This window comes from Argopecten irradians, chromosome 15, assembly GCF_041381155.1.
Source record: "Argopecten irradians isolate NY chromosome 15, Ai_NY, whole genome shotgun sequence".
In the NCBI taxonomy this organism is placed as follows: Eukaryota; Metazoa; Mollusca; class Bivalvia; order Pectinida; family Pectinidae; genus Argopecten; species Argopecten irradians.
In genome coordinates, this window is record NC_091148.1 from 32,899,246 (window position 1) to 32,925,221 (window position 25,976).

General features: G+C 35.5%; 2 protein-coding genes across 5 annotated transcripts in view; one reads left to right on the top strand and one right to left on the bottom strand.

Annotated features, from left to right (window-relative positions):
* The window catches only part of LOC138308406 (polyamine-modulated factor 1-binding protein 1-like), a 28,719-nt gene extending 4,263 nt beyond the window's left edge, over positions 1-24,456 (bottom strand). Inside the window, exons 1-2 of one of the 4 annotated variants that reach the window (XM_069249387.1) lie at positions 24,247-24,456; positions 14,009-15,496 (exon numbers count right to left, since the gene is read on the bottom strand). In XM_069249387.1, the coding sequence (XP_069105488.1) occupies positions 14,009-15,404 (1,396 nt within the window). In that variant the 5' untranslated portion in view covers positions 15,405-15,496; positions 24,247-24,456. Of the gene's footprint in view, positions 1-11,931; positions 15,497-24,246 lie in introns of those variants that run through there. The other 3 variants (XM_069249386.1, XM_069249384.1, XM_069249383.1) reach the window with 3 other exon arrangements.
* Positions 1-25,976, top strand: part of LOC138308790 (myosin heavy chain, cardiac muscle isoform-like) — a 144,618-nt gene that overhangs the window by 71,956 nt on the left and 46,686 nt on the right. The window lies entirely within an intron of this gene.

Below are 25,976 nucleotides of genomic sequence, written 5' to 3' on the forward strand. Positions count from 1 at the left end.
AAAATGTCCAACATTGGAAATATTGCAAGTACATTCATTATTATGAAATAAACCAGTAATTAGAATAATCGTTTATTTCATCTAGACTAAATAATTTGCAAATCCCATACACCACCTGCAAGGAGGTGTCCTTGGCCTATCGCTACCCACGATACTCTGGATCGTGGTCTTATATTATTTAACTTTTCATCGGATATAAAATCTAGATATATCTGTTTTCGACAGTTAAATTTCGATGAACATGTGTAAAACAAGCACTCTCAACTGCTATTCCGAGACCGTAAAATGCAATCTTGGTCACCTCAGCCAAAACACAGGGGCACGCAAATTATGACAAAAACGTTTACTAGTAAATTGATACGTATGTCATTTAAAAGTATTGGAGACCTTTTGATATCCACGTGTAGACTATATCATGACGTTTCAAGTGGCTGCTCGTATCATTTTTTGTGAAAAATGAATTATATATATATGTTATAAAATTCGGTTAGCTTTTTTTATTGTCATTATTGTTATATACACTGTATGTGATATTAAAAACGAAAACACATATTTTACCTAAGAAGCCAATGATATATATAATGTAAGTATCGGTTAGCTTGTAAAATAATAATAATGATAATAAAGTTTGTTTCTAAATAAATATATGACAAATTGTAATATTTGCACTATTTATTTTTAATTAGTTGTATTCTAATGACGCACTATTTTCTTACATCTCTCGTTGTTGACTTGCAAAAGCCCAGAAACTCACAAGTTTTTAACCAAAAATCAACAAAAATCTAATACGATTGAATTGAAATATAAGTATTGAATCTTACTTTGGTCGATTTCATGGGGGTGATGAATTGAGTTGCTCTTGAAACAAATTCAACCTGAACTGCTTCGCAATTCATTCAATTTGTTTCAAGAACAACTCAATTCATCACCCCATGAAATCGACCAAAGCAAGATTCAATCCTTAAAACAGCCATGTTTATTTATGAAGATGGAGAAGAGCTGGAGAACCTAAATAAAAACCACCAACTTATAGTCAGCTGTAGTATGTAGCTGACCCACATGGAATTTGACTGCATATATCAAAGTGGTAAAGTGCTAAATAAAAACCACCAACTTATAGTCAGCTGTAGTATGTAGCTGACCCACATGGAATTTGACTGCATATATCAAAGTGGTAAAGTGCTAAATAAAAACCACCAACTTATAGTCAGCTGTAGTATGTAGCTGACCCACATGGAATTTGACTGCATATATAAAGTGGTAAAGTGCTAAATAAAAACCACCAACTTATAGTCAGCTGTAGTATGTAGCTGACCCACAGGGAATTTGACTGCATATATAAAGTGGTAAAGTGCTAAATAAAAACCACCAACTTATAGTCAGCTGTAGTATGTAGCTGACCCACAGGAATTTGACTGCATATATCAAACTGGTAAAGTGCTAAATAAAAACCACCAACTTATAGTCAGCTGTAGTATGTAGCTGACCCACAGGAATTTGACTGCATATATCAAAGTGGTAAAGTGCTAAATAAAAACCACCAACTTATAGTCAGCTGTAGTATGTAGCTGTCCCACATGGAATTTGACTGCATATATAAAGTGGTAAAGTGCTAAATAAAAACCACCAACTTATAGTCAGCTGTAGTAATGTAGCTGACCCACATGGAATTTGACTGCATATATAAAGTGGTAAAGTGCTAAATAAAAACCACCAACTTATAGTCAGCTGTAGTATGTAACTGACCCACAGGAATTTGACTGCATACATCAAAGTGGTAAAGTGCTAAATAAAAACCACCAACTTATAGTCAGCTGTAGTGTGTAGCTGACCCACATGGAATTTGACTGCAAATATCAAAGTGGTAAAGTGCTAAATAAAAACCACCAACTTATAGTCAGCTGTAGTGTGTAGCTGACCCACATGGAATTTGAACTGCAAATATCAAAGTGGTAAAGTGCTAAATAAAAAACACCAACTTATAGTCAGCTGTAGTATGTAGGTGACCCACAGGGAATTTGACTGCATATATCAAAGTGGTAAAGTGCTAAATAAAAACCACCAACTTATAGTCAGCTGTAGTATGTAGGTGACCCACATGGAATTTGACTGCATATATCAAAGTGGTAAAGTGCTAAATAAAAACCACCAACTTATAGTCAGCTGTGGTATGTAGCTGACCACATGGAATTTGACTGCATATATCAAACTGGTAAAGTGCTAAATAAGAACCACCAACTTATAGTCAGCTGTAGTAATGTAGCTGTCCCACATGGAATTTGACTGCATATATAAAGTGGTAAAGTGCTAAATAAAAAACCACCAACTTATAGTCAGCTGTAGTATGTAGCTGACCCACATGGAATTTGACTGCAAATATCAAAGTGGTAAAGTGCTAAATAAAAACCACCAACTTATAGTCAGCTGTAGTATGTAGCTGACCCACAGGGAATTTGACTGCATATATCAAAGTGGTAAAGTGCTAAATAAAAACCACCAACTTATAGTCAGCTGTAGTATGTAGCTGACCCACATGGAATTTGACTGCATATATCAAAGTGGTAAAGTGCTAAATAAAAACCACCAACTTATAGTCAGCTGTAGTATGTAACTGACCCACAGGGAATTTGACTGCATATATCAAAGTGGTAAAGTGCTAAATAAAAACCACAACTTATAGTCAGCTGTAGTATGTAGCTGACCCACATGGAATTTGACTGCATATATCAAAGTGGTAAAGTGCTAAATAAAAACCACCAACTTATAGTCAGCTGTAGTATGTAACTGACCCACATGGAATTTGACTGCATATATCAAAGTGGTAAAGTGCTAAATAAAAACCACCAACTTATAGTCAGCTGTAGTATGTAGCTGACCCACATGGAATTTGACTGCATATATCAAAGTGGTAAAGTGCTAAATAAAAACCACCAACTTATAGTCAGCTGTAGTGTATGTAGCTGACCCACATGGAATTTGACTGCATATATCAAAGTGGTAAAGTGCTAAATAAAAACCACCAACTTATAGTCAGCTGTAGTATGTAGCTGACCCACATGGAATTTGACTGCATATATCAAAGTGGTAAAGTGCTAAATAAAAACCACCAACTTATAGTCAGCTGTAGTATGTAGCTGACCCACATGGAATTTGACTGCATATATCAAAGTGGTAAAGTGCTAAATAAAAACCACCAACTTATAGTCAGCTGTAGTATGTAGCTGACCCACATGGAATTTGACTGCATATATCAAAGTGGTAAAGTGCTAAATAAAAACCACCAACTTATAGTCAGCTGTAGTATGTAGCTGACCCACATGGAATTTGACTGCATATATCAAAGTGGTAAAGTGCTAAATAAAAACCACCAACTTATAGTCAGCTGTAGTATGTAGCTGACCCACATGGAATTTGACTGCATATATCAAAGTGGTAAAGTGCTAAATAAAAACCACCAACTTATAGTCAGCTGTAGTATGTAGCTGACCCACATGGAATTTGACTGCATATATCAAAGTGGTAAAGTGCTAAATAAAAACCACCAACTTATAGTCAGCTGTAGTATGTAGCTGACCCACATGGAATTTGACTGCATATATCAAAAGTGGTTAAATGTGCTAAATAAAAACCACCAACTTATAGTCAGCTGTAGTATGTAGCTGTCCCACATGGAATTTGACTGCATATATCAAAGTGGTAAAGTGCTAAATAAAAACCACCAACTTATAGTCAGCTGTAGTATGTAGCTGACCCACAGGGAATTTGACTGCATATATCAAAGTGGTAAAGTGCTAAATAAAAACCACCAACTTATAGTCAGCTGTAGTATGTAGCTGACCCACAGGGAATTTTGACTGCATATATCAAAGTGGTAAAGTGCTAAATAAAAACCACCAACTTATAGTCAGCTGTAGTGTGTAGCTGACCCACATGGAATTTGACTGCATATATCAAAGTGGTAAAGTGCTAAATAAAAACCACCAACTTATAGTCAGCTGTAGTATGTAGCTGTCCCACATGGAATTTGACTGCATATATCAAAGTGGTAAAGTGCTAAATAAAACCACCAACTTATAGTCAGTTGTAGTATGTAGCTGACCCACATGGAATTTGACTGCATATATCAAAGTGGTAAAGTGCTAGTAGTATAGTTGGTAGTAGGTTTGAACACCTTAACCACTGATCACAGTCCCTGTAGTAGATTTAGACTGAGTGGCTTTATAATATTGACTTTATTGTTTTAAGATTTTAGCATTTGGTATCACAGGTATTTGACATTTAGCTTTCTGTCAGGTGGCATATATGTTTAATTAGTTAAAATGTGAACAAATTCATAGTACATGTTAGATTGTATCAAACATGTAATCAAAAGCATTTAGGGGAATGTTGTAAAGTAAACACTTCCATATCTGTTAGGGCTGCCGCGATACGACAGAAGCGTACCACGATATATTGTGATACACAAATTTAAAAAAATAACAGCTGTATCGTGATATGTATTGCAATCTTTTGACCTTAACATATGTGGTGTCTATTTTGTATATATTCCATAATAAAAACACCCTTTACATTATACAAAATACAGTACGTGTTGTAGTTTCACATCGATTTCAACCGTGTTGTGAGAAAAATGTGAGGTTCTTGTTTTAAAAAATACGATGTTTGTTTGTGAAAAAGCTAGGCTACAGACGATCACAACCTCAATAATGCAATAACTAAACATGATAGTGTCTGCAAATATTTACACTTTTGAACCTAAATAATGAACAAATTTACGTACAATTGTCCTGGCAAAATAAGCTTACGATCGTCATTAAAAACTTGTTGTTTGGACACGTGTAGGAATTGGAAAAAGCCTGAAATAGCTGGCAAATCCCTGCAGCCATGTATTCACCACCGGGCCTTAAACGTGTTTTAGAGAATTATTCTGGTATTGTTGATTGATGGAGCAAATCAGCTTGATCATATTTCAGGAACTAGCCTAATGTCATATTGTTTGAATCATTTGAACATTATACACGTTAGTTACATTACAAACATTTGACCGACATCGGAATCGAATGAAAACAAAAGGGATACACACATGCATATGGCTTCATATTATCGGAAAGGAAAACAAATACAACTTGCTGGTTTTGTTCTAATGACAGGACGTTTTAATTATATCAAATTAATGAAATTATAATACTAAGAAAATATATCGTAAAAAATCGGTTCAGGTAAACTGTATCGCGGTACAATATTTTTAGCTCACCTGGCCTGAAGGGCCGGTGAGCTTATGTCATGGCGCGGCGTCCGTCCGTCCGTCCGTCCGTCAACATTTCCTTTAAATCGCTACTAGTCATAGAGTTCTGCATGGATCCTTGTAACCAAATGTAACCAAATTTGGCCACAAACATCCTTGGGGGGGGAACAGAACTTTGTAAATTTTGGCTCTGACCCCCTGGGGCAGGAGGGGGGGCCAATAGGGGAAATAGAGTAAATCCTTTGTATAGTTACATGAATTGAATTTGGACATCCTTGTGGGAAGGGGAACAGAACCTGTATAAATTTGGCTCTGATCCTCCAGGGGCAGGAGGGGGGGGCCCAATAGGGGAAATAGAGGTAAATCCCTTTAAATCACTCCCTATACTTGTCATAGAGTTCTGAATGGAATGTAACCAAATTTGGCCACAAACATCCTTTGGGGAAGTGGGAACAGAACTTGTATAAATTTTGGCTCTGACCCCCTGGGGGCAGAAGGGGCGCGGGCCCAATAGGGGAAATAGAGGTAAATCCTTTAAAATCGCTACTGGGGGGTCATAGAGTTCTGCATGGATTGTAACCAAATTTGGCCACAAACATCCTTTGGGGAAGGGAACAGAACTCGTATAAATTTTGACTCTGACCCCCCGGGGGCAGGAGGGGCGGGGCCCCTTGAGTAATTTCTGATTGAGATCCAACTCTTCTTTTCATGGCCAAACAGAAACAGGATAGACTAGTTACTTAGTAACTCACCCTTGTATTATTGTGTTGAGTGTTGGTGGCGGTATCATTATCATGAAACAAACCCAAATTCCCTTTAGAAGATCAATCTCATTCTCTGGATTTGGTTTTCAGGCCGGACGTTCACATGTCAATGTTATTACTATCAGAATACAGACTCTTCTTACACAATTGCTTGCTTGGATTTATATATACTTTCCGTGTGTAGAGGTTAGAGGTCAAGGGTATTTGATACTTAAAATAGAAAATTGTTTCTGTGCAATGTTTATACATCTATTTCCGTGGAATAATCTTGTTGTTGGTATGGATGGGATCTGGACAGGTTGGTTTCCATCTACAAGGATTTTTAGGTCATCTTCTGACCCGAAAATTTTTTCACATTTTTAACTTTTCGCAAGTTCTACCAGTACGATTTAGCTGAAACTTGCATGAAATGATCTCGACATGGTTCAGAGCTAGTGTTGTTATTTTTAAGTCGATTTGAAAGCCAAGATGGCAGCCACAGCCGCCATCTTAAAAACACATTTTGAACTTCTTCTCAAGTTCTACCAGCCCAATTTAGCTGAAACTTGCCTCAAATGATCCTGATATGGTCCCGACAAAGTGTTGTTATTTTTCAGGTTGATCCGAAATCGAAGATGGCTACTATGACACTATATCTGATTAATTTCCTATACGATTATTGCCAAGGTAGTCAGATGACTGTTAAGGCCCTTCTGTCTTTTGTTGTGACTTGTAAACTTTACTCTCAAACATCAGATGCCTATGAAACCTTCTGAGTGATGTAGTTTTTGTCTTCATTATTGTCTGTCTGATTGTCTATCCAAATGTTGATTTCCAGACAATAACTTGAGAACGGATTATTCTATTTTGTTGAAACTTTATACGATGGTAGTTTAGGAGGTAACACAGTTTGTGATCATTCAATTTGTGTTTAAAGGTAACGTGTAAAGTTCATTGTTACTAAGATAACAGGCTAAGGTAACTTTAATAGCTAGAAGGGGCCAGGCCCCGATTTCTTGAAAACAAAAGTGCAGACTTAAGTCAAAACTTAATTTTTCTCCTTATATAACTTATATGAAAATTTATGACTTCGGTCAGTTTTTGACTTAAATTTGTTTCGAGAAATCGGGGTCTGCATACATATTGCTTCAAAGGCAATTCTACCATAAATAATCAGTTTGAATTCTGCTATTCTGAGTTTAATGTTATGGATTAAGTAACAGTTTTGGACTTGTTGGTTCAGTAATTAATGTTTAGGACGGACGGTTCTGTTGCCAGTATCTGGCTTAATTTGATGGTCCTAGGTTTGAAACCTTTCTGTAGACCATGTATTAAAAGTTCCACTCGCCTCTAACAGTTTTACCTTACCGTATTCGACCCAATAAGAGCCAATGTCCCTATAAGCGCCCTCCCCCTTTTTGAGGCTTCAATTTCAATTGCCCTGACATAAATAAAGATCGAAACTGCACATAACTGTATAGATTCGCAATAATTTGTCTTATTAGCACCTTTGCATTTTTTTTCAATTTTTTAAACGCCCTGGATGCTTATTAGGTCAAATACGGTACCTGCCTAAAGGACAAGTGAGGTTATACTGTGTGTAGCCATCTGTTATCCACAACTTAATGTTCAGTGTTTACTTTTCCATTTCAGAAAACTTCTTAATTAGTTTTCCAGTTAAATGAATTGCTATAAACTTAGTTAAAGTTTCAGCTGGACTCCTTCATTCGTCGCCATCCACTGTTCATAATCTCTTTATTGAAAGGCTTCTTCGCAATAGCCAAAAGGTCTAGGGTACTGATATTGGTATGTAACATTCTAGGATTAAGGGCTTCTAAGTTTGTTCAAATGAATGTCTTTGATCTTCATTTAAGGTCATAGAGGTCAAATAGGCTAAAACATTTAAACAACTTCTTGTTGACAACAAAGAGGGTTACAAATCTGATATTGGTGTTGTATCATGCTGGAATGAAGTACAACAAAGTTTGTTCAAACAAATGACCTTGACCATCTTTCAAGGTGACAGGCATTAATTAGGCTAAAATCTTTGAATAATCAACTTCTTGTCAACAAGCAAGAGGCATTGAGACCTGATACAGGTCCTGTAGCATCCTGGGATGAAGGGCTACCAAGTTTACGAATGTCCTTGACTTTCATTCAAGATCATGGGGGAATAGGCTAAAATCTTTTAAACAACTTTTTGCCAGTAACCTAAAGGCCCAGAGACCTGATATTGAGACTGTATGTAGCAATTGCTTTAATGAAGAGCTATCTTTTATGGTCACAGTGGTCAAACATATATCAGAAACTTACTTAGAAGTACTTTTTATACATTACATTAATTTTTGGCTGAAAAAAAGAGCACTTGCAGCCTTGGGTCTGTTCAGAATGATTTTCTTTTGGGAGCAGGCATTTATTGTTTCATCATTTGTGTCCATGAGATATTTTTATTACAATCTTTCACCTTTTAGATGATGAGAGAGGGAAATCTCGACCTGACAGGGGTAAAATTCCTTAGATACTGAGTTCTGATAATGACATTACATATATTGGGATACTTTTGGCTTGTCGTCAACACAGTTTTGATGTCATGATATTATTACAGTGAATCATTGATTGTCTTGTCCCGGCCGGTAACATAAAGATGTCTTACCCTCAACATACCTGGATAATTGATATCTTTGTTCAGGTTGAAAGAAAATAATGTTACACAAATTGCATATCAGTCAATACAAGTAATAGCTCAAATGACCATGCAGAATAAAACTTGGTAATATAAATGGAAGGCTCTAGAGTTCCTTTGAAAGCTCAACGCTTTCGTTGTGTTTTCAGTATGCCATATCTGACCAGTTTAGCTAACTATTGTCTATAATACTGACCAATTTCAGGAATCATCATATGATCGTAATCCTAGGTCATAATGACCATACAGATACGAGGAAATAAACTTTTGTTCTAGAGCGCTCCCTAAGGGAGACAACTTACATAGGCACTCATGCCTGTTGTTTGATCCCATTTCAATTTATTTGAAATAAAATTTTGTTGAAATGAAATGATCGTGATCATACAAGGTCATGATGACAATACAGATACGATTAAACTAACTTTTGTTCTAGAGTGCTGAAGAAAGCTGAATGTCAGTTGTTACAAGGTTTTGCACTAAAATATAAATATTGTAGTGTATTGACTACAAAATTTGAGTGATAAAGTACAAAGTACTGCCTTGGTGCTTGCACTACAAAGTTCAAACTCGTGTTTCTCTCATATATAGGTACGTGTTAAGTCTGTATTGTCCTGAAATAACTGTTAAAAAAGTTTCTGTCATACTTAAGATCACTTTGAATGATAAAATTTACACTTCCTGGACAGCTTGATTGAGGACCCCTGGGTACAGACGTAGTAGCATAGGATTGTTCTTCAGGTTGGTAGGTCAAGATTACTTTCATGTGTTTATTCAAATTTACATTCCCATTGGGTTTTCAAATATGGACACCTCTCTTAGGAAAAGTTCTTGCTTTAGATTGTTTTTTAGGTTCAAAAATCATTTTATGGTCAAGGTCAGTGTTGTGATGAATCAGATTCACTTTTGGCTGATCAGACTTCATGGACAGTTTCCTTGGTAAGTGCTCATTGGGATTGTTATACATGTCTAAAGGTCTACACAATTCAATTCAATTCAGTTCTTTTATTACCTTGAGCCTTTCATCTCATCGGTTCGACAGAAATACTGTATTTTACTCCAATAACTCAATTTTTCCTTTGGTCAGGTTTAAAAATATCATTGTCAATTGACAGATATGTATCAAATAAATTTATTCCGAACTGCTTTTGAATATTTGTACTAAAACAGATATTAGGTAATAATAATTAAGCCATCTATTATCTTGTTCAATGTTCTGTTACCACTAGCCTCATCCTATGTCACTAGAACTTCATAATTAGGGCTCCGCATCAAGATTTGGGTGCACAAGACAGAAATGTTTAATATTCATCTGTTCGTTTTTTTCCCCCCCCCCCCCCCCCCCCCCAAAAATAGAATTATGATGCATGAGGCAGTGGACTATTTCTCTCAAATTTGATAGAATGATACCAGTGTCACCAGTGTCTGCTTTATAGCTTCTTGGGTTAATGAGATTCACATTGGCTGCTCAGCGGCCATCTTAGATTTAAAAGAAAAAATTAAAGTTTTGTATTGAAGGCATATTGTTCTAAACATATGGTAGAGTGATTTCCCATGTCATTTAGACCTGCTGTGAAACTTTGGGGCTGCTTAATGGCCATCTTGGATTTTACCGATGACAGATATATGTATGTATAGAAGGAATGAAGTGGAGTAGTGTTCTCAAATTTGGTAGGCTGATTTCCAAATGTCATCAAGATCTGCTTTGTAACTCTTTTGGGAAACTGGATTGAAAATGGCTACTAAGCAGCCATCTTATATTTTAAAAAAAAAAAAAAGAGGGACTCTGTAGCTACCATTTTGACTTTGGTATGATCTACATTATTGTCTTGTCTGAGCTTCAAATGTTTTTAGCTCACCTGGCCCAAAGGTATAACCGATTGTTTTAAATCTCCACCTCTAAGTTTTGCTTTCAAATCCAACTTCTCTACAATTAACGCATTTAGTGCATAATTCTGCAACATCTGTAAATATTTTTTTTTGCATTTAAGGTGGTTGCCATGACCATAGGTTGGAGGTGTTTCCCTGGGAACTCCACGTCAGCTCTTCTCTTTCTCCTAAACCTGACCTTTCCTTAGACGACCTTGGCTGATAATACATCAAAAAATACTTCTGAAGAAATCAAGGTGGTTAAAATTTTAAAGGCCCACAACATTTCCAAAATGGCTTTTAACTTTTAAATAAGAATGTAAAATATGATTATAATTTTGTAGAGTCACAAAAGTTATAAGCTTACTATCAATTTAATAAAAACAAATTAAATGTTGATTTTCATGTTTCCTGCCATTGTCCACTGTGCCTTAATTATTTGACTGTAACTGTACCAGGCAGCTAAACAGTGAAATGACTCTTCCCTGCTAAAAAAGATTATGTAGGAAATCTTGCTTGGTGTTGTAACCTCATTATAAGCCAGCAGTGTTATATATATTCTTCTGCTATTATTGCTTTTAATAAACCTTTTAATTTTTGTTTTGGAAAGATAGTGGGCCTTTAAAAATATAAACATCCTCTGATCAAAATAATTTGTTAGATCTTATGAATTAAAGATTTACTCCCCTTAGTATCACTGTAACATCCTACTGGATGGTTTGAAGGTGTGAGTAACACGGAAAAATATCTTCAATCAAAATTCCAAGATAAAACTCAAATGTTTCTTTCATTATTTTTTGGGATAGGATTTTTTCCTGTTTTTTTTTCTTCTTCTAAAGTTTTATTAAAATGAATAGTCAAGCAAAGGAAGGCTGAAGTCTGTAAAAATGGTGTTTATATATCCAGTAAAATTTCTTATGAAATAGAAAGATCAAATTCCCTGTCAAAATCGCTGTGCATGTGAAGAAGTTGATTTATATTACAGAAATCCTAACATGTCCTCTCAGCTGGCTATGTCCATTTTGGCATTTCCACGCAGCCTTGCTTTCAAAACTGGGCAACATAAGCAGAACATGACCGTCGTTTTGATATTTAAGGACTTGTGGAAGGCCAACGAACGCATTTAGACTGGTTTTCTTTCCCCGGCTATTCACTTTAAAAAGTCTGAGAATTGATTACTAATTTCACTCTAAACTTCATGCTAAGGGAAGTAACTCTTGCAGTCAAGCAGCATTTTTATTGGCTGTAAAAAAATTGAATTGAAATCTTGAGATTGATTATAGACTGATCGCAAAAAGTATCACAAAAATGATAATTTAGGTTTATTACAATAAAATTGGTTGGTATCATATTTAATTTGTCCAAATCAATAAATTGAAATGAAAACATGCAAATTTTAAATTGAAAATATGGCAACTTTAATAATATTCATTGGAAGGAAATGAAGTATAGCTTCAAAAGCTACACAAAATAATACATTTGCCTGTATGGAAAATACCTATGAGAAGTTTATGATAGATATGTTAATATGCAAATCAAATAAAATGACTGAAATTATTTGTTTGCAGTGGGAATATTGCAATGCATAGTTTTTCTCTCTTTTCAATTTTTCTTGGCATTTAGCAAATATTTTCAAGTTGCTGCTTAGATTTTAAGTAATAAAATGAAAATATCAATTAAAATAATGACATGTTTTAATTGGTACAATGAAACATCAGTGTTTTTTGATAAGATGTGTTTATAAGCATGTTCAGGCATGAAATTATTGTATTACTGAACTTATGTTTTCAGTAGAATGTGGTATTGAATATACATGTATATACTATTAAATTGAATTAATGATCACACATAATTTGAATTAAATTTTTCATTATATTGCATTACTCATTACAAAACACATTAAGAACTGTTCATCTAAGGCTATTAGAAGGAATTGTATTAAAATTTTCATTTAACTTTGTGTCAATTAAAAATGATTTTGATAAATATTCTCTCTTCTTTTTTTTTTGCTTGTTTCAAAGATATTTTCTTGTTTTAGACAAAATAATATTTTCTTGTACCAATCATCTTCCACGAAATAACAAAAATCTGCAATTTTAGATATTAAACAATTAAAAAAAAAACTTAACATAATACTGGTCATATATTAATGTTTGTGTATATAATAAATTAACAAAAACAACACAGCCTTGAGTTACATTATAGGTAAAAGCTTCAGACACACATTCGGGGTACACATGTATTTCAGAATTTTATCAGCTACTTTGAATTGCAGAACCGTTCATGATTATTAAAAGTACTGTTAAAATAAACCACTTTATTCCCACGTATACAGTTGTTCGCATCTTCGCTTTTTTAAACACATTCGCAAATAAAAAAAATCGCAATCAAGGTCTCTCACTGACGATCATGCATTCAAGCATACATTTATACAATCATTTGTGAAACATTTGAATGTGCGGTCAAACCTCAAGCAAAAATCTGCGAACATTTGTATCTCGCAAAAATGAAAGTGGTTTAATATACCTTCGGACCAAATTTTTCCATAAGATCATCTATTCTTGATATATAGTATCTTTCATTTACTTTTAGGGTTGAGCTTCTCCATAGATTTTAAACTCTTATAAAAAACATTTGGTCTACAAATACCCTGTGACCTGCCCCAGTGATAATTTTCATGTACCGGTAGTATGCATTAGAAATTCTACTGGTACTTGTATTAAAAGGTTAATCCTCCTGAAAACGTAAAATAAATATGGATATTCGTACATGTACTTAGATGTCAATGACTTCTCTTTTGTTTTTACCCTGCATGAGTTATAATAACCCTGTTTCGATCATTGCAATATTCAACCTGTTCCCCTTGAAGGACCCCGATATAGAGCCATGATGCACCTTGATATTTGCCATTATTTACAACCTTCCATCAGAGCTCAAATCAGATGCTTTTATCCTTTATCTACTGGTAATTATATATTTGTTATACAGTGTTTCATGTGACACATTTTGATGACTTAAGATGTATAACCAAGCAGCATAAGTACGGAAAGATGCAAAAAGTGTAGGAATTTTCTTTGAAATATAAGTTGATATGATAGATGTCAATTTTGGCATTACTGATCAAAGTACTATACTATGCTGACCCCTATGCAAGGCATTTATTCCTCCTTCCCTCCCATATCTGACATTGTCCCCTTACTATGCCCCCTCCCTGACACCATTGCCCCCTTGCTATGCCCCTATCTGACACTAGTGCCCCCCATCAGACATGTTGTCCGTACAGACAGCCCTGACTGTCCACATTTTGTCTACAACACTGCCACACGTAGGAAACGCGTGTCAGGCGTCCCTTACTCGTGTACTCCTCCACCCGTTCTTTACTTCGCGGGTGGTAACAACACGCCTTCTTATGATTATCGTTTAGGGTAAATAGTTTCTGACAACGCAAACATTTACTGACTTTCTGCCCACCTTTTGTTTTTGTCGCCTTCTTCACTCTCATTTCGTCCAGCGATCTCACCAAAGATCGAAAAGTGAAGGATTTTGAGGATTGCTGTGAGCCTTGCGCCTTTGGCACAGGTCGTTCGTTCAAAGTCGACGTCCGTGGTTCTGCACCGAGACTAACTGGGCTGACCTGGCGTCTCCGCCATTTAATCCGTACAGGTGGGTCGTTCAAGTCAAGAGATTTGGAGTCTGAAATGGCAGATACATCGGAGACTTGGAACCGATTCATTCGTTCTGAGATGGATCTATTTGTCCTCTCCATGAAGGAGTTTGGTACAGAGTTTGTTTTCTCTAGGATTGAGTTCTGTAGAGAACTGGTTTTCCTTTCACTCAGAGAACTTTGTGTGTAGGCCAGTTTTGTTGGTGGAACTGTTTTAAGAGTCGGTAACACTCCTGAATTTGGACTCCGGTTCCTCATCAACGCTTTGTGTTTGTGGTTTGAACCTTTTGACTGTTTACTAGTTGGATTCTGTTTTGAAGAAGTTTTTGCATTTTTATGGAAATGGTCGATCTGTGAGAGAGCATCCTGTAGAGAGTTCTCCAGTCTTTTTGCACTTGATTGTAGTTTTAACAGTTTTTCCTCTGTGATTTGTATACCACTGTTGTCACCTTTGGCTGACTGTGTCGGTGACGTCATTCCGTCTTTTGTCGGCGACAATTCCTGTCTTTCGTCCACCTGAACAGCCTGCAGAATAAACTGAAGCTTCTTATACTCCTCCTGTAGCTTACTTAACTGTTTCTTGTGGCGGTTCAGTTCCGCCATCAGCTGTGTGTTTTCACGCTCTACTTTAACTAAGTGATCTTCGCGTTCTTTGTGCGACTGATTGTTCTGGAACTCCAACTTTTGTAGATGTAGACTTAACATACTAAATACAGTCTGACCGTCGATGTCCGACTCTCCCAGCTTTAGTAGCTGCAGACACTGTAGTCTATCCTCCACTAACGTATTGATAAGTTCGGCAAGACATTCGATATACAGAGGCAGGGCGCGCTTGGTTTCCTCCTGGGAAATTTTACCCAGGAGCTCCTCGTCCATGTTACAACATTCCGCAATCAGTCTCAGCTGATTCGTACACTCCTGTATCACATTATGGATTTTCATAGTCTCTCTTCGGTGGGTCTCTATTTCTTGCATGGCCATGCGTATCTTGTACGCCCATCCTTCGCGTTCTTTCTGGATCTGTGTTCCGAGCCAACGAGACACTTCCACGATGCTCTCATGTAATGTTTTCCCACTTAAGTTATGGGATTCATCCTCCAGGAAAGTTGAAACGGCTGATTGGATGTCATCATCAGTGCGTAGGTCAGACCAGTGCTTTGACGTAGCTACTGGTTTCATGTGATGTACCTTAGCCATTTCCATAAAAATGTTTCAAACTTCTTCAAGTCTTTACTGTGTTTCTATGACGACAGCTAATCATTGGTTTGTATGGGGAAGGTCTGCTGGAACATCTCCTGAAAAATATAAGAATTAGAAAAATTATTTTCAAAGTCAGAACTTGAATACAAATCTATATAGTCAAACTAATGCTTTAGTGACAACCTCTATAGAAGGACCACCTGATCCTCTATAGAAGGACCACCTGATTAATCAGCCACTTTTTAAGGTCCAAAATGACCAATTATCATACAATCACGCCAGTAATGCCTGGACACGCACGTGTACCTATTCAATGTCGGAGCAGACAGCCTAGCATACACAATACAAAATGCAGTTTTGATTGACTGCTTGGGATCCATCAATTTGGCCTATGTATAAAGACCACTTGGCTTTAGAGATCACTTTCTCTTTGTCCCCTGGATGGTCTTATTATACAGGTTTGACAGTCAGACCGAAAATATTTGTTTGATGGATTTAAAATAAGATGGTTGGTATCTGGTTGTGTGTGACTGTGTGTGTAAGGAAAGGGTAATTTTATATTCAAAAGAATCCATTGCAGGGTCAAACTTTTTTAACAGATATGGCAAGAAGCTGATTATCTTAGAAAGAGGAAGCTAGCTGAAAGTTCATTTATAATTATATATATATATATATATATATATAATTAGAATTAGAATTTACAAATGGTTTCTGACCTCACTATTTACATAATTACTTCAGATAGTTAGATGGCTGTTTTAGCTAAATTTTCTGTAAGTTATTCTTGTCTTCACCTAATTTGTTTCCATCAATCATTAAATACATTTTAATATATGACAAGTCAGTTCTTGACTATTACAAAGAGTCCCAACATGAACATATATAATACTGCAGCCTCCCAAAATACACATGCGTTTCATACACGCAACATGCCACATACACAAGAGCCCGCCTTTAAATAACACTGGCTGTCAATAAGATGTTGATCTAATTAACCAATGAATTGGCCCTGCAGGTAGGGCGTTAGAATTGTACCTGCAGCCCCTATTGCATGATCGTAAAAGGCGACTAAATTTAGAATCTTATCTTTTCTATTCTTCCTAACTGACTTTATCTTTCCTAATGCCTCCCTTGGCACCGCCTCACTTTTGGCCAACAGTTGAGCATTCGCCCCTGTGAGGAAGCATCTGGGTTCTGTCCCCTGGCCGAGACACACCAAAATCTATAAAAGTGGTAGTTTCTGCTCCTGCTTTAGTGCTCAGCATACAGGGAGTGGGACGACTGGTTTGCCCGTTGTCAGTATAATGTGACCGGGTGGAGTGTGTTGCTTGGTGTCTTCGGTGGCATGCTTCAGTGATATAGCACTATAAAAAGGGCAACAGTTCCACTATACAAGAAGACACAACATGAATAATTACCACATTCTCCCAAAACAAGCACATCGCACAACATACACGCAGTACACCGCATACATGGGAGGCCGTCCTTACATGACCATAGCTGTTAATAGGACGTTAATTAATCAAACAAACAAACGAATCATTCATATGCTTCTGTACAGTACCGTAAGGTGTGGCACACTTCAAGTGCCGAGATGACAAGGTAAAACCTGTACTTATTAAAGCTGTGTGCCGTACTTCAGTACATCAAACTCTACACCTAACTTGTATTGAGTCATCAAACATTTTACCTGTTCATAATTAAAGGTTGGTTGCGTTTTTACCTGTACATAATTAAAGGTATATGGAGTGTATTAGTTAAATGCAGACAGAATCAATAATTCAGGATATGCTTACAGGTATTATAGAGCTGTGGTTATAGACATTCGTCATAGATCGAATTATGACTGCGTCTCCAGCAAACATATTTGTTGGGTAGATGTTACACAAATTCTTCTATTACCGTTTCTATTCTTATATGGATATCTCTAATATTTCCTGTGTATAACCTCTATAGGGAAGGGGAGTCTGATTTGTTAAAATGGTTGGATTGATCTTCTACCCCTTACCCTGGGTGGTCAGAGCTCCAGGGACAGGCAAAAGTGGCCAATTTGGCCATGAATGAAAATCAAATTAATTAGCTTGCTTTTGTTTGGAGAAGACAGCTTCCTCAGAAGAAATGTAGACCATGGTTGACCATCAAATACTTAATGATATTGACCACCAGTCAAAGTACAATGTAATAATAATCATGACCATTATGGAATGATGTTTTTCAAAGCATTGTTGAGATACTATATAAATCCATTAGCTCATTTTGTCATATTTACTGAATTCAATAAATGTGAGTGATACAGGCTCTCTGGGCCTTTTGCGATGAAGAGGGGGAGAGGATGAGTGGGGACATATAATTGTTGCACATTCTGTCCTATCAATTAAAGTTTATGGAATTGAGACCTTACAAATCCCCACACCATCAATTAATTCCAGGATAAACACAAAAGTACTCAAACTTGAATATCAGTTCTCTTAATCAATGATCCAAACTTCAAAGAAAGCAGGTTGTTCTTAGACCAAAATATGTTTAATATAAATATTTATAGAATCAATACCTGATGTTTGTCTGAACGATTATTATTGTAAAAGTAAAAAGTAAACCGAGGATAATAGCCGTGAAGGACCATTGAGTACTGAGTTTGTGTTGATCATTAGCTGTAATAGTTAGAACTACTGGAAATGAGTAGTGTATTAGTACTAACAAGATTTACTTACATCTGGGTTTATTAATATTCTTTTCAGGAAATCAGCGATATCAGAAGCGGCATATAATAGCCTCACAATTTAGGTAAGGGAAAATTGATTATAAGGCCAAATTAAATTTGTAGGGTTCATGAGCCAAATTAATAGTTTGCTCATAATTTAGGTCTTGAAACACAAGTCAAATTGATTAAGGCTAAATTAAATTCACAGCATTCATGAGCCAAATTAATTAAACTAAAATCAACCAATTTAAAATATCTTTAAATTTCAGCAAGTTTCCTTAAAATTACATGTTATTCTTGTGATGTTTTTTCTTCCAAATTGACAATTTACTGTATTTATCTGTAAAAACAAAGGAAGACCAAAAAAAAAAAAAACACCCACACATGTTGGTAGCATTATATAGATATAGTTCTACCAAATGGTTGACCTTTTCTTTCTTATGAACTGTCCCAGATAAAAATTTCCCATTTAGTAAAGACCAAATGGCTTCATTTCTTGATGAAAAATATGAAATTGAAATTGAGAAATTTAAAACGTGTTACACCCATTCATAGAAGGACAATGTACTTATAAACTGTTTGGAAAAAACTTGTTGATTTTACTAAATTTTCATATGAAAACTTCCCACCTTCATGTACTTTAGGTAGTGTCATATGGACGTTATTTGCTTGATACTGTTATAAATGTTGAGCCACCAGGACCAAAATAAAATGGAGTTTTATTAGTTTAACGTACTATTAACAGCCAGGGTCATGTAAGGACGTGCCAAGTTTGTCAAAATAAAATATAATTTGGTTTAGACAAAACATTATAAACAGAATTTATATGAGAGAAATCTCTATGGTGTGTTTATTGGAAGCCTGGTGTGTAGACTATTGAACAGAATTATTGATACAAATGTGAGATATACCAGGTACAAAATAATCAATGTATAGAGTACAATGGAGGATAATACACCTGTAAATTGTTTGATCTAAGACAGGTAATAAAAGTCGCAATTATAATTGAAATTAAAAATACTGGAATACATGTATGGTAATACATTAAGAAGTTGTGAACTAATGACTGCTGGTGACAAGTCGATAAGTCTCCTTGTATAACTAGAAAATATTCTACAATACAAAATCAATAAAAAAAAAATATTGATTGTTATTGTCATTGAGTGTTTCCTGATTATCAATGAATTGCCAAAGAAGTCAATCTTACTAACATAAGTCCCATAGATTTCAGAATAGCAATGGTTTAATTGATTCCGTATTGCGATGATAAATATTGACAGAACTGAAATTAGATTCCTATGTTTGGTGTGGGGAGTAAGGAAAGCTACAGTGACAATAATTTATCAATATATATACGGCTTACATGTGGATGTGAATTTCATTTCACAATATAATTATATATTGCGCAATTTGGTCATAAAAACTGAAAAGTTATGGGAAGTAAAGTTGTGTCATCAGCCAGGTACTCGTATATGTGTGTGTTAGTATAAAAAGGTATGAAATTTGTCTTCATATGATAATGCTTTTGATTCTTTGATATCGTTTCTAAATATTATGGTTAAACCCTTGTCTTAGTGACCACCTCTGTGTAAAGACCATGGGCTTAATGCGACAACTTTCTGGATGTTTCAAATGGTCAATTTTAACACAATCTTACCTGTTTTAAAGACCATTTTATCTTGGTCTCTGGGGTGGTCTTCATTGACAGGTTTGACTGTTTCATGTATAATCTTTTTGATTATTCAATGATTCTTTCACCTTCAGAGTAAGTCCTGTTTGACTACGAGTTTATAGATTTATTAGCATACGATTTAAGGTTTTAAGGAAGTCAAAAAATTTAACTTTAAATGATAAGTCACTTGGTCTGCGATTTGCATTCCAAATAAATGTCTATATATTGTATTTAATCAATAAAGAGGAATTATTATGTACAATTTTTGCACTGTTTGTTGAAATTAAACACCAAGTTGGAATAGAACCAATACAAAATGTTTATTGTAAGGGGAAGGTCGTATGATTGTGTACCTGTAATTAGGTTTTATCATACCTGTGACACGGGGTTTGATGGGGTGTAATTTACCTGTCATACCGTTGTCTATTGTTTAATTATACAATGGACAGCTACCTGATCGAGTCGGACATCTGATTGACGTGTGGTTCGTGTAAGGTGTCAGTAGTATTTTAGCATTAGGGTAGTGGTACGACTCAACATTAACACATATTAATATGTAGAGTCATTTATAATGTATAAGGGTGTTATTCTATGATAAAACTGGTGCCTGGTAATGGTGCCTGACAAATTACCTCCACTTTTTCAAAGTTCAGTCCCTTTGTTACAGAACAAGTAAACGGCTATTCCTCCTAAACTATTTAAGGGGATTTCGACAAAACTTGGAATGGCAATTAATCTATCTCAGAACAAGATACAGGATACTGTCACAATTTTTAGAGTTATGCCCCTTTAATACAAAGTTGGCCTCTCTGATCTTGACGTTTTACATAGTACACACTTTTAAAGATGACTAGTAGTACAATTTAGTTTATTCCCAATTAATAACCAGTACTTAGCGTTCAAGGATAAGCTACAGTCTGAACCTGGCAGTTTAAGACTATCTCTCAATTTAGAATTCAGACACTAAATTATCACTACAGCAGCCTCATAAAATCAATACTTAAATTTTTCTTCTTGTTCATAACAAATATCCTGTGACAGGAAAAATCAATTAATTTCATGTATTGTTTCAACACAACACAATTTGACTTGTGTAGAAAACCACATGACTATATATAGATGTAGACTATCCTTTGGTTGGTCTTTCTGGACAGGTTTTGTACATACAAATGATACAAATACAGCGAGTGTAGCAGGCCCCTGGGGCCTCTTGTTGTGTATATTGGATTTGTAATTCATTATCACCTACATATGAGGTAAACACTCCAACAACTATCTAATACAAATGTAATATCTATGATCATTGGTTATTAGCTAGCCAATCGACTTTCTCCTTATCAACCGATACTTGGGCAGAAATTGGGGGATCGAGAAATGGGACAATATCCTCATCAATAAATCAATAAAAAAGTGGAAGGGATGGGAAAAGATTTTGCTGAAGTATGCCTGAATATCACTAGTATGGATCCAATTATGATATACTCATATTCATTTTTTAGTATTTAACAGAATTAACAGTTCGTAAAGTAACGGGGAAGAGTGTACATATTTAAATAAATGTTTCTAGAATTACATTCGAATATTTTTCTACCTGGACACAAGTAGAATTAATCAATTTGCTTTAAAGTTATTGAATATTTGTCACATCTATACGTGTCTAATACATGTATATATCCTACCCCTCCTAGGGTTCGGGCATCACATTCCACGGTCTCGCGTTAACTAATAACATCTTGGTGATCTATGGGTATCACGAGGACTTGACAAGGCATTTTAAAAGTATTATGTCAATGTATAGGTAAACAGATCCTGCTTATTGCTGTGTTTACATAGTGTATATAGCTGTTTATAGGACAATTTATATAAAGTTGCCAAATAAATCATCCAGATGTTTTAAGCGTGCATTGATACACCAATGGTGAATTCAAACTTGCAAACAGAAGGCTTTTAGCTTTCTGTTATTTATGAATATGTTGTTTAGGGAAAAGTAATCCTATTAAAAAAAATGAAAGAAATTTAAGTTTTTTAAAGCATTGTACAAAAAATGTGATGGATGCTTTTAAAACTCTGTACTTCATTTTCAAGATATGCATTGACTTTGTTTAGTATGTCCTGTTGAAAAGCTGCTCAACAAAATCTAGATTAAAAGTTAGTGATTTTAGGAAGCTCGACTTTCGCGTAAGGATCTGCATTGCTGTAGCTGATATGGCTGCCACAATAAAAAGCCATAAATATTGTTGGATAACTTATTTGTTATACAGACCTTATCAACAGAATAAAAAATATACATAGTATTTATAAATGGTGTGTACTTCCGTTGTTTTTTGTTATTTCCATTATAAGCACCCCTTTTATGCATGCATGCTATTTTAAATTCCAATGAATTTTGAATCAGTATTCACTTACAGCCTGCCTAATGGACTTGAGACTGAGCATAGATTTAATGAGGACCTCCTGTGTTTGAGAGGGAGTGTTGGTGCATGGTTATAGAGATGCTGTGATTATGTAATGATGATAATGTATATTTAATGTACTTATTTTAGCGTAGTCAATAAATTCGTAGTAGAAAAACTGTAAATTATGATCTATTAGTGCAGATATACATCAGCACCATTCAGTGGTTTATACTCTTAAACAAAAATCTGGACATGAATTAGCACTCCAAAGACATCACAAAAAGTGCTAAATAAAACTGAAATAATTACATTTACTGTTATATATTTACATTTTCACTGCAGTCCCACTATGTAACCTTACTTAGCGCAGTTGGCAGTCATATAGGCTATGAACTTCAATCGCTTAACATGATGTCATTATCATTGTAATGTCACAATTGCGTGCCATCGATCACCGAAAACAGTTGTTCAAATGGCTGTTCCATCCTTAACGATAGCGAATGATTGATTCAATATAGATGCAAAATTCCTCGAAATTTCAACATAAAATTGTTATCAAATGTAAATATAAGCATTGAACACTTTCAGTTGGCATTCATAGCCAAAAATAATTAATGACAACTGGACAGAGGCAAATCCAACATGAAGCACTTCATGGAATTTGCCTTTGTCCAGTTTGCATTCATTTTTGCTATGAATGCCAAATGAAAGACGTTCAATGCTTAAATGTACATGGTAGTCAATTTTTGTCTTTTTGTGAAAACAATATTCTATTTGAGCCAACTTCCTCCCTTAATTATTGTTTTAATGGCAATTAACATCTTTTTGAATATAGCATTCCATTTAGACACGTCATACTGATATTGAAGTGCAATCTCACTAAAACGTACTGCTAACGTCACCCAGCAGAACACCTTGACACGATTACATATTATACTGTCACATTCTATCAGGAGGATATTGATGTCTTTCAGAAGCTTAGCATTGTCAACATCCCACAGGATGCCTTGCCACAAGATCTTTCAGTGTCACTGAAATGTACTGCTGCAGACACCAAGCAGGATGTACCATGCATTTACATTGTACTGAGATTATAGTACTATCTCACTGAATTGTACTATAAAGTAAGCCCATGAGGACACCCATGTAAAGGTCTATGTAATGAGTTGAGCCTGAACAAGCCACCCCAATGACAACATATTGCCAGACAAATCTCATAACATATATTGCACTTCCATATTAGATATTTTAAAGCCTGTGTAAGGTGTCTGGGTTGATTGTGATATATGGTACGGACCAGATTCCTACCTAGACATAATCAGCAGGATCACCACACAACTGAGAATCAGCCTAGGTGATGAACAAATTGGTCAGGTGCAAATACTTAAGTGGAAGTGATAGTAATATATATCCGTACAAATTGTACAGGTGTGTTAACGAGGCACAAGTAATCAATAGGTCAGGTCTGATAAGTACCACACACCTGTAGAGATAGACTACAGCTCTTACTCATCTGCCATTTTCTCTTGTTAGTAAAAAGCAATAAACTGTTGGTAAATCAATTATAACAAGTACCTGTTCAGTAAATTGCTTTGTACCTAATATGTACGTCTTAATTTTATGTTTTCTTTCATACAAGAAAACTTCAATCAGATAAGATACCTACTGCATGATTATGAATGTAAATTGTCTTTTAAATTGGCCAATTATTCTTCCCAAAAAGGAACAAAATAGAATCAATTTGTCAATTTCAATTGAAAGAGAAAGATTTTTGTGATTTTCATAAATAGCTATGTGTTTCTAAATGAAGAATATGGTAATCACAATATTCAAAGATTTTAATGAAATTTCTTTTTTTCATTTTTTTATTATTGAATTGAAATTGAAATTTTTAACTTAAAATATTAAATTGCAGGGGAAAAAAATTTATGTTGTGGTGTAAACTCAACATAATTGAAATAAAGTACATTTGATCATAGCTTTTACACAATGATAATATCACAAATAACAATTAATATATAATCGGATGAAACAGAAACTAAAGATATAACCCTATTGTATCTCTTATCATTTTACCATCAAACCTTCCAATCTTACAACATCTGCACAGAATCCTCATTTATAGATACATCCATCAAATCATCACATTCCAGACAGAAGGTATATATCCCCTGTGATCATTTAAACTCCAAAAGTCGAAAGTTTGGTGGTAGTATCAGAGCCATCTTTGTAATCATCGCTGATAAAGACGTGTATAGAGGATTTAAAGGTAGACCAATGACAGACAGCCTACAAACGCTACCTTAAGTAGCAATACACACACCACCGATCTATGTACTTTTTGTCATACTGTGGTAAGTGTCCTGGACATTTGATGGCCGTGTTAAATCTTGGATGGGTTATGCTGCTTTAGTTTATGGCATTATGAAATGAGGAAAATAATCAGTCAAATGGTTAAATGTTAATTGGTTGAAAGGTCAAGGTTTATTAGTATATAGTTCCAAAGTCAAGGTGATAAAAGTGTCTTTCAAGAATGTTTTTGTAGAACAAAAAAACAAAAACAGAAAACAATTGACACCATTGCACTTTTGAAATTATAGCATTGTCTTTGACATCCAAAGGTCAAGCATCAACATTATCACTTATATGGAACAAAGTCTTAGGTAATAATGATGGGGATATATTGGATATTCTCCAGATGGTAACTGGTCATCCATGCATTAATGAGACTATTATTCAGTGAATTTCTAGGGAATTGTAGGAAAGTTGCAGTAAGTTATAATTACTGTAGCTATTGCTGAATGAAATCGATGGGTTTCTCCCTCATTGGAAGTTTTGTAAATAAAATTAATGTGATCAAGACTTGTTGACATTTACCTGACCATTGACAAAATAGTCAAGTGTTTTGTCAGGAGCTCTGTTGGGAAGCTCCACTAACATATGTAGGTCTTTAACTGTAAAATATCTATCATTTTACACGGAGCCAATATTCCTAGATAGGTTTCAAAAACAGAAGCCAACATACCAACAGTGGATGGTAGAGTTAGACAGGTTTAAGGTCGATCCCTGTGATCATTGCTCAAATTATTGAACTTGTGCAGTCAATACTGGTCTGAGTGATCAGAGTCACTGATTGGTGATTGTTTTCATACTAACATTATAGTCTGTGTCGTAAGTTACAGAGACAGTCAAACAGGCAAGGTCTAATATAGAGGCTCTGAATGGGACAGTCAAACGACAGATCTGATATAGAGGCTCTGAATGGGGCAGTCAAACAGGCAAGGTTTCATATAGAGGTCTGAATGGGGCAGTCAAACAGCAAGGTCTCATATAGAGGACTCTGAATGGGGCAGTCAAACATGCAAGGTCTAATATAGAGGCTCTGAATGGCACAGTCAAACATGCAAGTCTATATAGAGGCTCTGAATGGGGCAGTCAAACAGACATAGTCAAATAAGGTCTAATATAGAGGCTCTGAATGGCGCAGTCAAACATGCAAGGTCTATTATAGAGGCTCTCAATGGGGCAGTCAAACAGGCAAGGTCTTATATAGAGGCTCTGAATGTGGACAGTCAAACAGGCAAGGTCTAATATAGAGGCTATGAATGGGACAGTCAATCAGGCAAGGTCTAATATAGAGGCTCTGAATGGGACAGTCAATCAGGCAGGGGTCTAATATAGAGGCTCTGAATGGGACAGTCAATCAGGCAAGGATCTAATATAGAGCTCTGAATGGGGCAGTCAAACAGGCAAGGTCTAATATAGAGGCTCTGAATGGGGCAGTCAAACAGGCACGTCTAATATAG